A 15,887-nucleotide genomic window follows, 5' to 3' on the forward strand; every position below is an offset into this window, starting at 1 on the left:
CAATTTTTTTCCTTTATTAAGAGAAAAGAGGTATAGAAGAGTGAATGGTCTCCTTCATAGGCGCTTTGGGGTGTTCACCTTGTCTAGGCACACACTGCATCACCACACAGAGCTGCCTCTAACTGGTACCCTAGTATACTAATGAGGAGGTACTCCAGCCTCATCAAATCTGTTGAGTCCCAATAGACTCAATCTGAAGCTTTAAATGTCTTTGGAATGAGATTGTTATTACAGATCTTTAATGTCATGCTACAGCGCTTTATAGTCAAGTTCACTTTCTTTCTTTCTTTCTTTCTTTCTTTCTTTCTTTCTTTCTTTCTTTCTTTCTTTCATTCTTTCTTTCTTTCTTCTTGACACAAAGGACAACGAAACAGATTCAAACTCTTAACCATTCACCTTATCTATACAGGTTGGCAAACAATAACTGTATATTAGAACAAAGCCACCCACTGATGTGTAGAATGTCTCATCTGGTTAAAAATTAACAGATAAAATACTTTAGAAAATGCTGGTTTTGGTGTCTTTTTATTTTACAGTAAATTGATAGCAAATTGACTAAAGTAGTAAATTATGAATTTTGAAACTATTACAGAGAGATCTAAGTTCATCTCCCAACAGGCAGCATTTTTTCCACTTAGTTGCAACTTGTTACAATAGTCAGACTAAGATCAACAGCATGTTCTTTTCACTATTTTGCATATTTTTCAAAAGATAATTCTTGTATTAGATTAAAAATCAAATTATACCAATTTATAGTTAACTCTCAAGAAATGTCTAATCTGTGACAGGCTAGGAGAAGGTAGCAATAATCTCCAGATACCAATGATGTTCTTGAATGCTTTGCTGCTATCAGCTGGCTTTGCACTACAGTATTGTCTCTGTGAGAACTTTTGGGGACCTAAGATTAGAGAAAATGAGTTATGTGGTTGGAGACAAAACTTGTCACAGAGGTGTTTGAGGCACTGAGTTTGGGCAATGTAAACATCAATCAGTGTAAACACTCTAGACTCGGGCTCTGTGTCAGAAAGAAGTATCATGTACATTATATACCTCTCAGAAAACACAAGCATTTGGGAGGTAATTATTAAGAGGAAACAACTGAACATACATGTTGTAGTGGGATAAAAAATATGGAGCTCTTTTTTTTTTTTTTTAAATATGGAGCTCTTTAAAGCAGAATATTTATGGCACCAGTTCAATTTGAAGTTATATAATGAAATATGGAACTAGGATCTGGAAATCATAGGAGAATGAATTTCTAACAATAGTCAAATAGATTTCAAAGTCAGATATCAAAATTTATAGACAGAAATATTTCTAGACTAAGTGTTTATAAGTAGAATATTTTCATTTTTGGCAGCTTGAAATGTCAACCCTTCCAAGTTTATTATCCAGTACTTAATACTTGTTACTCTTATAGGCACATTTCCATATTTATAGGTATCATTGCCCTCCACTTCATGCTACAATTACCAATGATGTTCTTAAAGCAGGTCCTGAAAAATTCTCATCTGACAATGAAAAATCTTGGCATAAGCAAATTAATCATGTAACTAGAACACAATGAGAAAAAAATGAAAAGGTGAAATTCCTTCACTATTATATGACTCAGCCATTCCCTGTTATGGAAATACTGGCACAATTTGAATCAAAATCAGAAATACATTTATTGACCTCAAGACATTCACCAGATTTTGCCATAGCTGTGATCATTTCTTTCTACTTTCTGTCCAGAAGACATATTATAAACACTGACTCACAGCTTTCTCCACCCATGACACAGACTTTGAGATCAAGAAGAACATCCCAGACAGTGGGAATACTAACCTAGAATCAATCATAGAAGTTGGAGGTCTTGGGATATTAGTACTGAGAATTATACTAAGGGCGAATCCCTTACAAGCTTCCATATTGTGTTGATTTGTTGATTAGTGGTACAGTTCTGGATTCAACTTATCTTAAAAACATTTTATGTAGACATGTCCTCAGATCTGTGTATATTTCTGAAATTGACTGGACACCAGATGGAAGATAGAAGGAAAAGGTTTAAAATGGCACTGGGATTTTACTTTGCAATGTTTGTAATTTTTAAAGGAGACAAGGTATGCAAAAGTTTGAGATTGAAAATATTTTAAAGGATGAGAAAGCATGCTATCACCAGCTGTAGGCTCAAAGAAAACAGAAAACTCAAAGCAATTGTTTTCTTATTGGTAAAATTGACTGACAAGTTTAAATACCACTTTGATAAGATGGGGTTATATGTATGCCAAATTAAGAGAATAAAACTAATACAATGAATTTTCACAATGATAAGAGTAAGTCAATGTGAATTCTGTGGTTAATTCCAGAAAGGAAAGTCAGCTTCAAGGAAAAATAAAACCACTGGCTACAGTTTTGGTGAGATAAAACACAGATCCATCCTTGTTATTTTCTCAAGTACATCTCAACTATAGTTATTTTTTCCTCTTGACAAAATAAAAATATTATAATAAAGAATGAAGCATCACCAATTTTTGGTTATTGATGGTGTGAAAATTCAGTGTGACCATAGTTACTGGTCCATAATTATTTTGAAGTTATTGGTCCATGAACATACCTTGCTGTAACTGCTTCAACACAGAGATAAGTGTGGTATAGAGGGAAAATACAACTTAGAATTTCTAGTGCTTTTCTAAAATGAACCAAAACCCACAATTAACCATCACTCTTTGTTTTCTATCATCAACAAATTTTATATTTGGAAACTTTAAGACTAAATCTTAAGTTTCTTGACTATATTTATAGGGTATATTCAATAAATATGATTTATTTTTTCTTGTGATTCTTTATAAGAATTTGATAAAAAAAAATAAAAATAAAATGTGAACTTGGGCACTATCAGAAGCAATGCTAAAAGCTTGAATTGTTTGAATTGGAGCTTCTAAGGCATTCTCAATCTCAACTGATAATGCCATCTTCCAATCTGCTTCAGTGAAATTTGGCTAAGTGACTCTCTCAGACTTATCTCAAAGATCCATTTAATTTTACCTGTTCAACTGCCATATTCCCATGTTTTATTTCCTCCAGGGAATGTACCTTATACTTTTTCATCCATGATCTTGTTCTTGTCTCTCTGCCATTTATAAAAAATATAAAAATGGCATTATTACACAACTTCCTACAAGAAGTCTGACATTCACCCACTCACAACCTTATCAGTGTAGTTTATTGGGTAAATGTAGTCATCCTTAATAAGCCACACAGAACTCTTTATTATGTGTCTATTTTTAGGAATATGTTTTCCCCAGTGCAAATATAGACTATGACTCATACTTCACATAAGTAGATGTGAACAGAAATAATCTTTTAATATTCTTTTTAGTTAGCCTATTCCTTTCTCCAGGCTGATAGTAATATGTGCTTTCATTTAAAAGTCACTGATACTTCTTCTCTTATACACAACTTCTTTATAAAAATACAACCAAGCATCCATGATGGTGAGACCACCTTAGGAGAACTTTGATTTTTGTTTGGAAGGGACTCAGGTTAACAGTACAGTTCTTTTAACACTATTGACTATCCTGGTTTATTAAAATAGATGGGGGAGGGAAGAGAAAGACATGCCATTGCTCATGATCTACTCAACAACAACTTTGTGGTTTGCATTATTTCAGGATGTAGTATTTGGGTGGGCTCTTCATCACTGGTTCTTAGGAGGAGTGTCTCTAGCAGGCACATTTCTTTTCTGCTGGCTTTTCCCCATCCAGCTTTCCAGAATTTCCACCATTGACAGTGTCCGGAACCTGTGTCTTCTCTACACATTGTTCCATTCTCTTCATTATTAAGTCCAGAAGGGTTTCCACAGACTTCTCTACATTCTGTCCTGTTGCAGCACTTGTTTCAAAGTATGGTATGCTAACACAAAAAAACAAAAAACAGATTTTTCAAATTGACCTGTAAAATTATATCTATGACTCATATATAACACATTCTTTTGAAGTGCATATGCATCATAGAAAGATTAACTCTAGCTAATTAACAAATTTATTACTTCATGAGGTTATCATGTCTTATTACTATCCAAACTCTTTCATTGTTCAAGAATGCAATGTTACCATTAATAAATATAGTCACCAGATTGTGACACTGAACTTACTACATTCTTGAATAATGCAGATAATAATATTCTCATATAAAATCATTTTAAAGCAGATTTAAGGTTTATTTTTAAAAGATTTTATTTTCATTTATGTGTGTATATACATGCACATGTGTATGTGTGTACGTATGTATGTGAGTTTGTGTATATGTGTGTGCATGTTGGTGTGTGCACACATACACCTAAGAAAGCCAGAAGAAGGTGTCAAGTCCCCTGGGGCTGGAGCTACAAGTATTTATATGTCACCTGACATGAATGCTGGGAACCAAACTCGTTCTCTAAAATAATGCCAAGTGCTCTTAATGACTAAGTCGTCTTTCCAGTGCAAGAACTGAGGTTAATTAAGGACCAGGGAGTCTGCTATAAGATCCTGTCTCTCCTAGAAATGACAGGGAAGTTACACCTACAATACTTCAATAATATGGCTATCTAAATAGAAGCTGGGCAATGACAACTTTATTTGAAATGCCAGTGTGGATAGGGAAATTGCATGGGTCCCCACCCCTAGTTGATTAAGGGCTGCCAAGAAAGGAAGAATTAGTCTTCCCCAGAGATGAGCACCCTAAATGGTTACCCAGTCCCAAATGGTTAATCCCACTGCCCCCAGTATTCACACAAGCAACACTAAATGAACTCAGTGGGTTGCATTTATTACAGGGAAATGATGTAATTACATTTTAATTTTTAAACTTTTGTTCTTTGAGAATAAAGATATTGGTATAAATTTAAGTTGAGCACATGGGTTAACAGAAAGAGAGGGACCTAGGGACCAGAGAACCACGCAGCTGTAGCCAGGGCCTTCTCAAGAGGAAGCAGTCTCACACAAAATCTTAATGAGAAATGTTTGAAGAAAGAGATCAGAAGAGATACAAAACACAAGTGAAGGCCACATAATACATGGCTGGCAAAGAGATCTTAGTGTCAGTTTTTGCCGGCAAGTTGGAAACCTTGTTTTCTGTTTCTTGGTTTTGTTTTGTTTGTTTTTTTTTCACTAAATCAAAATTAATGAGTTGTTCTTCCATGCTGTCATGACCCCAGTGTATGGGAAACCATTAGAGGGGGTAGTCAGAAAGCTGCAGCCAAGGCATCATCACCTCTTTAACACAATGGAGTAAACAAACCAGTAGGAGAAATGCCTAGAACAGTGGTCAGCAGCTCCGCTAACATTTTCTGGTCAGCAGAATCACTGACAGTGTACTTCCCTCTGGCCAGTCACCTAGAAGTTTGCTTTCAAAATGCTGCATACACTGGATATAATACTCACGGGAGGGTAAGCTACGTGTATTTGGAATTAACAGCATCAAGAAGATCTAAACTTGAAAGATCCAAATGAGCTCTTTCTGGCAGATGATAAAACTGCTTTAAGTTTAAAAGTCACTGACAAATTCTGCCATGGAGGTTAATCTGCAATTACATGGGCTGATTTTGTTTGAGTTTGTTTCCAGCTGCCAGTCAAGTCTACCCAGGAAGACGGCTGAATTATCCAGGCCAAATCAGATACTGTTCTTTGCTCACCTAAGTAACTGTTAAGTGAGAGGCAGTAAAGCACCGAGTTTATGAATATAAGGCTTGATGTAGATTCCTTGAACTAAATTTAAGCTTGGTTCTTTAATAGCTATTTAGCCTTCTGCCAAGCACTTAATTATTCTGTGACTCAGTCCTTCTTATGCAAAAGGTGGGTGACTCCAGTGTCTCCTGCATATGGCTATGAGAAGCTCCATGAGCTGAAGGCTAGCAACAATGGCCAATGCATGATAAGGACTCAATAAATGTTAGATGCTATTATTAATATGCTTTTGGAAGGGAGGTGTGTGTGTGTGTGTGTGTGTGTGTGTGTGTGTGTGTGTAATATGTATATATGTGCAGGCTTGCTTGCTTGTGAGTGTCAGTCACTAAATCTGGAGCTCATTGATTTAGCTACACTGGGTGGCTAATGAACCTCATCTCTTCTCCCAACACTGGGGTTACAGACACATTCTACCATAGCCAGCTATTACATGGGTCCTAGAGATCCAAACTGAGGTCTCCACTCTACCCAGTGAGCCATCTCCCCAGATGGAAAGACTTTTTAATTCACTGCTGTTTCTGATCCAAGGGGATTCCTTCAAATGTCTCCCTCATGGCTCTGCTTCATCTCTGGACAAGGTCAGATGGTTCCCAGTGAGAGTGACTCACCCATACTTTTCAGCCAGCTCCCGAGCTTGCCGTTCATTGACTTCCCTTTGGTCTGGCAGGTCCGCCTTGTTGCCGATTAGTACTATGTCTGGGTTTTCACAGTAAGCATTTGCTTGCAGTTGGCCTTGGTAAGGAAGCAGAGGGAAGCAATGAGTTAGTCACAAGCAAATGATGTTAAAGGACAGCTCATACTCTAGATTCTTAACCCAGCTCTTCATCTGCAGCTTTGTTGCCTACTAATGCTGATCAGCCTGGTCATCTCTCCTCACAGTTTCATCTATAAAATGGAGATGTTGCCTCACAAATTACAGATAGTAATGCTAAAAGATAGGTACACAGGAAATACCTCAACTGATACCTAAACTTGCTCACCTATACCCAGGAGCTTGCCCTCTGACCTATGTGGCTTCTTGCCATTGGTTCCTCAGATAAGAATATCAGGCTTGATCTAAGCCTTTCACTTGGAGATGATAGAACATGGTTTTCATGTATGTTCATTTTCTCCATTAGATGGCAGCTCTGTTCCCCTCTCCTGACATCAAAGTGATGACCTATGGAATGGACAGGGCTTGAAAAACAGGAAATTCATGCAAAAAACAAGCTTAAGATAAAATCTTTTCTCTTTCTTTAGGCAAATGTGTGTGTGTGTGTGTGTGTGTGTGAGAGAGAGAGAGAGAGAGAGAGAGAGAGAGAGAGAGAGAGAGAGAGACAGAGAGAGACAGAGAGAGACAGAGAGAGACAGAGAGAGACAGAGAGAAACACACAGAGAGAGAGAATAAACTAAGTAATGAAGGAATGAAAGAAAGAAGAAGCAAGGGAAGGAAAGGAAAGGAGAGACCACTCCACCTGTGCCTTCCACCTCATTTAGACCTGTTATATGTCATGTAGCCAAGACTGGAGGAAGCACACAAAGATTTATTCTGTAATATCAGTGATCTGAGTGTTAGAAACCCAGAGGTTATTAGACATGGCAATTAATTATCCTAAATCCCAATAATATCTTCCTGGAGACTTGAGGGAGAGGACCATCTGCCTTGAAAAATGACAAACAAACCATTCTCTGAAAGAATCTAATAATCTTATTATTTCCTTGTCTCAACAGAATCTAATCATAGTACCAGAATTTGGATAAGGACATACAACATTCAAAGGAAATAAAGACAGATCCTAGGGTAAACATTAATTTGGAGAGGGAATTAAGAAAGTCAGGCTTTGTTGATATTTTCCCTATTGGCTGCAACTGGTTACTGAATTCACATTCAAAATACATATAAAATTTTACCTATTGCTATATTTAGTGCATCATTAATTTACCTAGCTATATTTAGTGCATTGTAAATTTTATGTAATGTGTTCTATACATAGAAATGTAGCAATAGAGACCTAGATAGACATAGCAAGAGTCTGAACATACACAAAGTGCCAGGACAAGTGCAGAATATTGCACTGGAATAAATGTGTGAAGCCTAGTCTTCCTCAGCGCATGTATTCTACGCTAGAAATAGTATGAGACACAAGTAAAGGCAAAAAATCTGTAACCATGTCGGGGGCGTGGTGGCAGCGTCCAAATGAACCATGCACTGTTGAGGGGACACAGAGGGGTGACAAGCACTGCAGGAGGTGGAGTGGCAGATCAGGAGAGCTCTCTCTACAGAGAAACAAAGTCTAGGCAACATCTTGGGAAGGAAGGAAGGAAGTAGTAGCACAGGGTTGTCAACTGAAGAAGAGAAATCCAGGCAGAGGGGACAGGAAGGACAAAGATGGTTAGGAAGAAGAGCTTCACTATTCTGAAGTGTGGCTGAGGGTCAGTGATTAGAGACTCACAAGGAGGGACTAGTCAGGCTTCACAGTGGACCTGGATGTAGCTGAAGGACTTCAGCTTTTATTCTGAGCTAAGTATGAAGTCATAGACTCTGATGGGTGGTGAGAAAGGAGCGAGGGAGGGAGGCTGGAGATTCCTATAGTTAGATTGTCTCCATGTTTGAACAACTTATTTATTTATTTATTTATTTATTTATTTATTTATTTATTTATTTATTTATTCTTGTGTATGTGCACAGATGTGTATATAGATGTATGTGTACACGGATATGCCTGCATTTGGAGATCAAAATTCAATACCATTCTATTCTTCAGGTATCATTTGTCTACTCGTTTCTTGAAATGCCTCTCAGACCTTGTGGGTCCAGTGGCTGGCCACGAAGCTCCGGGGAATCTCCTGTCTCCACTTCTCTAGTGCTGGGAGCAGAATGCAGCCTACCACTATTGCCACTTTTGTGTGGGTTCTGGGGACTGAACGCAAGTCCTCAAGCTTACACAGCAAGCATTCCAGCTGATGGAGCATCCTATTCATCCTCCTTTAACATTTTATTCAAGCAAAACCTTGTGTGAGCTGGGTGATTCCAGAGCCATGCCTTATCAACATGGCCGGCTGTTCTCTGGAGTAGTTCCTAGTTTAGTTAACCCTTTCACCCTTGAGCATATCTAGATGCCAGTGTCCCCCCACCCCACCCCCCAGGAAACACTGTGGATGTTCTCTGTCTTGTCTATTCAAATTTAATACTATACATGCTATCTTTCACTTTGTCAAAAATCCTCATTACTTACTGGATGAATGAAAGCAATGGCTGCTTAACCAGAATGCTAAAACCCTTAGTCCTGAGATAGTCTCATAGGCTTCTCTAGGAAGAGTCAAAGGAAAACAGAATTCTAACCCGTGTTGCTTATTGATACAAAAGTTGCCACTCTGAAGATGACACAGGGTACACTGTGCTCACGTCTTTTCAGAGTTAATCTGTGGCTGCGTTTCCACAAGGCAAACAAGCAAACAGAGCTGCCAAGTCCCAAAGAAGCTGTCCACACGTATTACTCAGCCCACTTACTCATCCAGTTCCTGACATTCAAGAAGCTCTGTTGACTGGTGAGGTCAAACATTAACAAGAAGCCCATGGCGTCTCTGAAAAAGGCGGTGGTGAGGCTCCGGAACCTGCCGACGAAGCACAGTGACTGTTTCTCAGTCCACAAACTCACAATCACAGGCCAAACAACAATGTTGCCCACACATACATGCTGTCTCTATAGCACACACATATCTTTCTAGGTGGACATGTGAGACTAGGCCAGAAGACGGCTGTAGGGCAGGGAGAGAAGATCTGCTTGCAAATTATTTTTTAAAGACCACTCTCAGGCGCTATGGTGCCATGGTGCTGATATAGAGTTCCATTTAATCACCAACTTGCCACCACAGCCTCTTGGAATCTTTCTCTCTTTTTTTTTTTTTTGTCCTATGGCTTCTTCTGGGCCACAATTAAAATCTTAGTCCATTGATAGTGGACTTTACCTTAGAATTTTCAATTTTTCTTGTCTGTGGCCAGAAGAAAAGCAGGTATATAATCAGCCTGAGAATGAGAACCTCTGTGAGCATGCAAAGCACGCTGCAGTTCAGAACTAAAAGAGTTGATGAACTCTTTTTAAAGCACCCTTTGGGGTAAGAGTCTCCCCCAGGTGGGTGTGTGAGTCATGAGGAAGAGGAAGATGATGGGGGACTGAAGGAAGGACAAAGGAGAAACTTGGGTCATGGGGAAAGAAAGTGAGAATATTTATTCACAGTGTAGGATTCTGGAAGTATGCTATTATACAAATGCTAAGATGCACACTCACTGATCCCCTCCCTTGCTCCTGCTCTGACTTCTTTAGTGAAGATAAAGATAGGCTGAGACCCACAATGACATCAGCACGGGGCAGAACTGGAGAATGCACACAGGGACCAGGGAAGGGCTGAAGTTAACAATGGAACGTCAGAAAGGCACCCAGCTTTGAAATAGAGAAGTGCGGCATTTGCTCTCCTCCATGGTTTCCTAATTTTTTGGTCTCTCATTTTAGTCCACTTGGTAGCTATTTCATGATGGCTCACCCCCAGTTACCATCTTAGTAAGCTTCCCATGTCCAGTTTGGGGGAGTTCGCATTTCTTCCTGTTGATTTTGTGATTCTTTCACTAACAACATTTTAATGATGACACATGGCTCTTGGGATAGCACCAAAGCACCGCACTACAGCCATCAAGACTTTGCAGGATCCTCACCTGTCTATCATTAGGCTTCATCTCTTGCCTACTACCCATGGGCATGCTAATCTTCTCTTGGTTCTGAGAAAGTTCACTGGCCCCCCGGGCTCCCTCACACGCTGGTTGTTCCGTGGGTTGCCTCGCATTAGTCTTTTCTCTTCCTCTGCCTGTCCTTTAGCAGGATTACATTCCCTCATGCATTGTGTATGAGTGCAAAAGTAATGCACCAGTGGAAACACTGCTTCCTCCTGGAGCCTTCTGGGAATAGCCTCTTCCTAGAGGGCTCACTTACCACCTTCTGTCTCCTGACACTTGTCCCGGGGCCATGCTGAGATTGATTGTTTGCCCAATGTCTACACTCATCTGTAAGCTCTAAGGGAAAAGGAGCTGTGTTTCCAATTGAGAATACAGCCTGTTTTCATTGCCCAGAACATGCTATTTACTTACAAAGTGCATTTGGATATTAAAGAAAATAAGAAAATATAGAGTACAGTAAAAGGTTCGCTATTCCTACAGATTTTAAACAACATCAAAAGAGAACGGTTCTTTGAAGCGTGAGGGAAGAGATAAATCCATCATTGCTTTTGCACAGCATTTCTGAAACGCAAAGGTGTAGATTATAAAAACCAAAAGGATTACTCATTTTGTTTCCATGTGGGTCTGTTTCTGCCTCTTCCTGGCAGCTCTTAGAGATCACAGGCATTCTGTAATAGTTCCCTCTGCAGAAAAGCTGTGCCTACAAAGCTGTTTCTTAATCATTGTACTGATGTGGCTGAGAAAAGTGATCCGTGTGTGTATGTGTGTGAAGGACAAGCCTGTGTGTTATTTTCCTCATTGCCCACAGCAAATGATGAAGTAGTTAAAAAGCATGTTTATTGTGTCATCTGACTGAAGCAAAATTTTCCTCACTAAACAGCAGCACAGACAGACAGGACACTTGCTGTGGAGCTGGCTAACATCCTGGATCAGTCGTCCTTTGTCACCCTTCCTTCCGTTACTCCATGGAAGAAATGCAACTGATACCCAGTTACACATACTCCTTTCCCATCTCACCCTAGTCAGTGGCTCAGGTGGGAAAAGCTAAGACCATAAAACGCGACAGACCCGAGAATCAGGCTCCTTATTGTTGTGTATCCCTAGAGGGGGCTCAAGGGTTAGACTCTTTATGTTCACATAGGATTATATATTTTCCTGCTTTCCCATCATTGACTTTTTAATCAATGACCACAACCCTTACCTGGATTATACTTCCAGAAGCCCCAAGGCATAGGGCTGAGGTTTGTGGTATTGTTTATCTTGTTGCTTAGCTACGCCTTATACCCACAGCATGCAAAATTCTCAAGGGATGAATAAGCCAACATTCCCTACAATGCAGCTGTATTAAGGGGACAGATGAGAGAAGTCGGCCATCATGCAAGGCTGACATATCGTGTGCGAGGACATATGGGAACCACATTTTTTTTTTCCGTATTGCTTCTTCAAAAATGAATTAAATTGGTCTATAAAACATACATCTTTGTGACAACAAAACTGACACATGAAAAGAGACTCTTATGAGGAGTGACTTCAGAAGAACCAGCAGTGTTGAAGGGTGTGTGTAAATGGAATGCACAGTCAAAAAAGCTAACAGAGAGGGCCCGCCACCTCTCCTGGCGTTTACACTCACTGAAAGCGAGAACATTTTGGATGCATTTCAAAAATATGGGTGTTTACAAGCATCAGCATTCTAAGACATATGATGCAGAATCGGGGGCAAGATGTCTCCTACATATCTTCGCTGTCACTCTGTCGCCACTTTTATTCAATCTGATAGTAGACAGTTTTATTAGATGTGGGTCTTTAACACTTGGAAATTGAGTCCCCAAGAAACATGTTTTCATTGAATAATGGAATATCACTGCAAGCTCCAAGCAATCCATGCTGCGATGTACTGTTTGCTATCTTGCATGTGACAGCAGAAATGAGGTGGAAAGACTAGGAAGAATTCCACCCTTACGCAGCTCACAGCTTTGTTGGGAAAAGATGGCCACGAGTGAGTCAATAAAGGGCAGAGATTTAAAAATAATGGAAAAGTTATCTTATTAAATGGTGACATAGCATCTATTGAGTAGTGTTTTAGTGGCAGAATGTCGGTGTCACTGGAATTCAAAAGAAAGTGGGGATTTGTTATTGGCTTCAATGGGGAGGTGGAATTTGAGGCAAGGCTGGAGAAAGAAGAAGGTTAGGAAGGTGGGAAAGAGGTTCTAGGGCTGAAGCAACAGCTCAGTGGGCAATGTGCTCCTAGTACAGGCAGATCATTATGGATCCCCAGAACCCATGCAAAGCCAGACATAGTAGTGTGCATCTGTAATCTAGGTGCTCCTACAATGAGGTGAGAAGGAGAGACAGGAGGATCCCAGGATGCTCCTGGGCCAGCTGGCCTGGCATGTGCATCAGTGAGTAACAAGGCAGGAGCCCCTATCTCAACATGGTAAACGATGAAGAAGACCTATTCACTCCTATACCCAAGGCTGTTCTCTGACAGCATGTGACAGCATGCATGTCACAGCCCATGCATGCCCGCAGTCACCACATGACCATGTATACACACATGTAGATGCGTACATCATACATAATATGTCTGAAAATGCAGGCGTATCATACACAGAGCTTAATTAAAAAATATTCTAGCTATCAAGTAATGGTGCGAGCCAACTCTGAGTGAGAAAAGGCAGTTACCAAGCGTATAACAAAGAATATGGGTGGGAGACCAGAAAGACAGGGAGGGTGAAACACCTTCTCTTCAACTCTGTCTGTGATCAGCTCTTGCAACAATGCTAGTTCTCAATCTTCACTGGAGTATATCTGAGAAATTTCTCCTCACTAGGAAGTATGAAGGTAGATTTACTCCCCTCTAATTGTTCGGATCTGCGCTAGCTATACAGTTCTAGTGTGAATAATGAACTAGAAACCACAGACTTTTATTTCCTGATACAAATGCCCATTAGTTGTTTTATTTTGTTTGTTTGTTTAGTTTGAGAAAAAGTTGCTCTCATTTTGTAGCCCAGACTTGAAGCCATCCTCCTGCCTCAGACTCCTGGGCACTAGGGTTATAGGAATGTACTACCACACTGGGCATAGCTATCTATTTTGAAACTGGTAGAAAAGTTGGATACCATTTTTTTGAGGTTCATCTACAACATTCATTCTTCAATGTTTTCTAAGTTATAGGTAGCTAGAAATAAAGTAATTTCCTGTTACCGCTCTTGTCCAGCAGTGTCCCAAAGCTGCAGGTGTACCTTAAACGCTTTCCCTGAAGACCCATCGGCTCCTTGTGTGTTGTAAACCTGAAAAACACAATCCTCCTCAGTTAATAACGCCTTGCATTTCGTCAACATTGTAGTTCTCTGGGTTCACCCAGAGTGTTTTCGTTGATTACGATAATCAAAGTTCATAGTGCAGAATAAATATTTGCTTTATTTTCCCCCCAAGTATCACATATATCTCACTTTGAAATGTCAAGTACAGTATGATTTTCAACACAGTTTAAGCATACTGCAAGCTTAAATTAGACACCTTCTGTCATTCCCTCATGGAAGCAGCAGACACCAGATCAGGATGAAAGCCCAGGTTCAAAAACCAACTTTTCATTTAAACTACCGAGTCTATTTTTTTTTTTACTTCGACAAATTGAGACCATAATTCTTTCATATTTTATAGCTGTAATAAACTTAAATGAAATTACAAATGGGAAAACCATTTTAAACAAAACTTGCTTTGTGAGTACCTGGCTATCTTTTAGCAGAGAATTGACTTTCAAGATGACTTAGGTTAGAAAATGAACACAGAATTTCTCAGGGGGTTGAGTTAGGACACTTCGGACTCTGTCTTTTAGCCTCTTCTTTAGAGGGTCTTTGCAGATAATGTTCGTGGCTTAGTGGAAATGTTTTATAGGCACATTTTTGCAATATTTCTGCCTAGATTGGTAGGCATTGCTAAGGGGAGAAGTCAGAAGAATCTTGGAGTTGCTGGAAGCAGAGCTGTCCACAATCTATTGGCTCTCAGTTAAGGTATAGGAAGCGATTCAACTTTCATATAGTGGCTTTCCACCAAGCATTTCCCTTTGGGATTTGTGACATCAACTGGAAGGCACAGTGATCTTGGCAGTCAAGAATACCATGGGTGGCAGGAAATCTGGCTAAGCTTATGTGCCTATGCTACATGCCTCACATGTCACAATATCCTCCTTCCTGTCATTAGTGTCTAGCATGGGAGAAGGAAATGGTGTTGTGATTCTCACTTAAGCTCCCTTATCATGGAAAATAGCATGGATGGGTCTCACATTCTGTTCATAACAAGCCAGTGATTGATGGCTGAGGCTACACAGAAATAAAAATGCAGCAAGAACTTATAAATCTTGTGTTCCAGATATTTGCCAATCATACTTTTTAACCTCTTTGTTGGGAGTAAGGAAGTAAATCCTTCAATTTTCTAAGAAATTTATCTTGGACCAATGAATTAATACTTCTAGTACTTTAATAAGTCAAAATTTGAAAGATTCCTTAAGAATTCACAGAAAACACTTTATCTACAAATTCAACAACTCATTTATTTTAGTGTGCTTTTGAAGACAGATAGTGTCACTCAATATTTTTCTATCAAAATGTTACTAGTAGTTGAAAATATAATAAATAACATTCTGAAGTTTTGAGTTTCATGTGACAAAAAAAACCCCAGACACTTTGAAGTGCAATAAACACAATTTCTCAATTCTTATTTGATACAAGAGAATAAGTAGAAAGGTTAAGAGTATAGTTAAAAACTTACCACACGTTTTTCCCGAAAATCTATTCCCACTGTAGTGATGAATTTGGGATTGAATTTGTTGTCTGTGTATCTGTAAAGAAATGTTGTCTTCCCTACTCCCGAGTCTCCAAGGGCCAGGAGTTTAATCAGATAATCATAATCTCCATCAGTCATAGTGGTGGTCTTGGCGAGCCTGCACAGGAGAAGAGCAAATATGATACAGCTGAAGTTGATGTCCTCTGTCTGCTATCAGAACGCAACATACATTTAATTAATGACAATAACACAAAATGCCTCTATTGTGCCGAAATCCTGAAATAACTTGGTCAAAGCAGCTTCGAGTATGAGGGCATGCCTGCCGTTTTATCACTTTACATCAGGGTATATAATAGCAAGCATTTGTATAAAAGACATTGGTACCACAATAATAGACCTTAAAAAGTCAAGGACTTTTGTTTCCAAAACAAGTCTCTAGAGTATTAGCAGTGTGGTGCTAGGGAGAGGAAGGAGACACAAGAAGGGAAACCCCACTAGAAAATGAAGCAGCAAAGGCAGAAAGTGATTGCAACTATATGCAAAATGAAGAAATTGGAAAGATTTGCATCTGATAATAAAGGAGAAGCTTTCTATTATATCCATACACAATATTCCCTTTTAGTCTTAAGAATTTAACAACTAGCCTGATGCCCCTGAAAACACTGATGTGAAATCCTGCAGCAACAACT

At 39.3% G+C, this 15,887-nt stretch overlaps 1 protein-coding gene across 1 annotated transcript; it reads right to left on the minus strand.

The window, feature by feature from the left end:
- Positions 1-1,169: 1,169 nt before the first annotated feature.
- On the minus strand, positions 1,170-15,348 carry Rab27b (RAB27B, member RAS oncogene family). The gene is made up of 5 exons (XM_059246389.1): positions 15,184-15,348; positions 13,618-13,703; positions 9,196-9,299; positions 6,314-6,437; positions 1,170-3,894 (listed from the first exon to the last, which is right to left on the minus strand). The coding sequence occupies exons 1-5, from the start codon at positions 15,334-15,336 to the stop codon at positions 3,705-3,707; spliced, it is 657 nt and encodes a 218-aa protein (XP_059102372.1). The 5' UTR covers positions 15,337-15,348; the 3' UTR covers positions 1,170-3,704.
- Between the last annotated feature and the right edge of the window lie 539 nt (positions 15,349-15,887).

This window comes from Peromyscus eremicus, chromosome 19 (genome assembly GCF_949786415.1).
Source record: "Peromyscus eremicus chromosome 19, PerEre_H2_v1, whole genome shotgun sequence".
NCBI classification, from domain to species: domain Eukaryota; kingdom Metazoa; phylum Chordata; class Mammalia; order Rodentia; family Cricetidae; genus Peromyscus; species Peromyscus eremicus.

Coding starts and splice junctions, on each gene's coding strand:
- Rab27b (XM_059246389.1), bottom strand. CDS start 15,336: ATGACTGATGGAGATTATGATTATCTGATTAAACTCCTGGCCCTTGGA. Junction 9,300..13,617: donor GACACTGCTGGACAAGAGCG/GTAACAGGAAAT, acceptor CTTCGTCGGCAG/GTTCCGGAGCCTCACCACCG. Junction 6,438..9,195: donor GAATGTCAGGAACTGGATGA/GTAAGTGGGCTG, acceptor TTCCTTACCAAG/GCCAACTGCAAGCAAATGCT.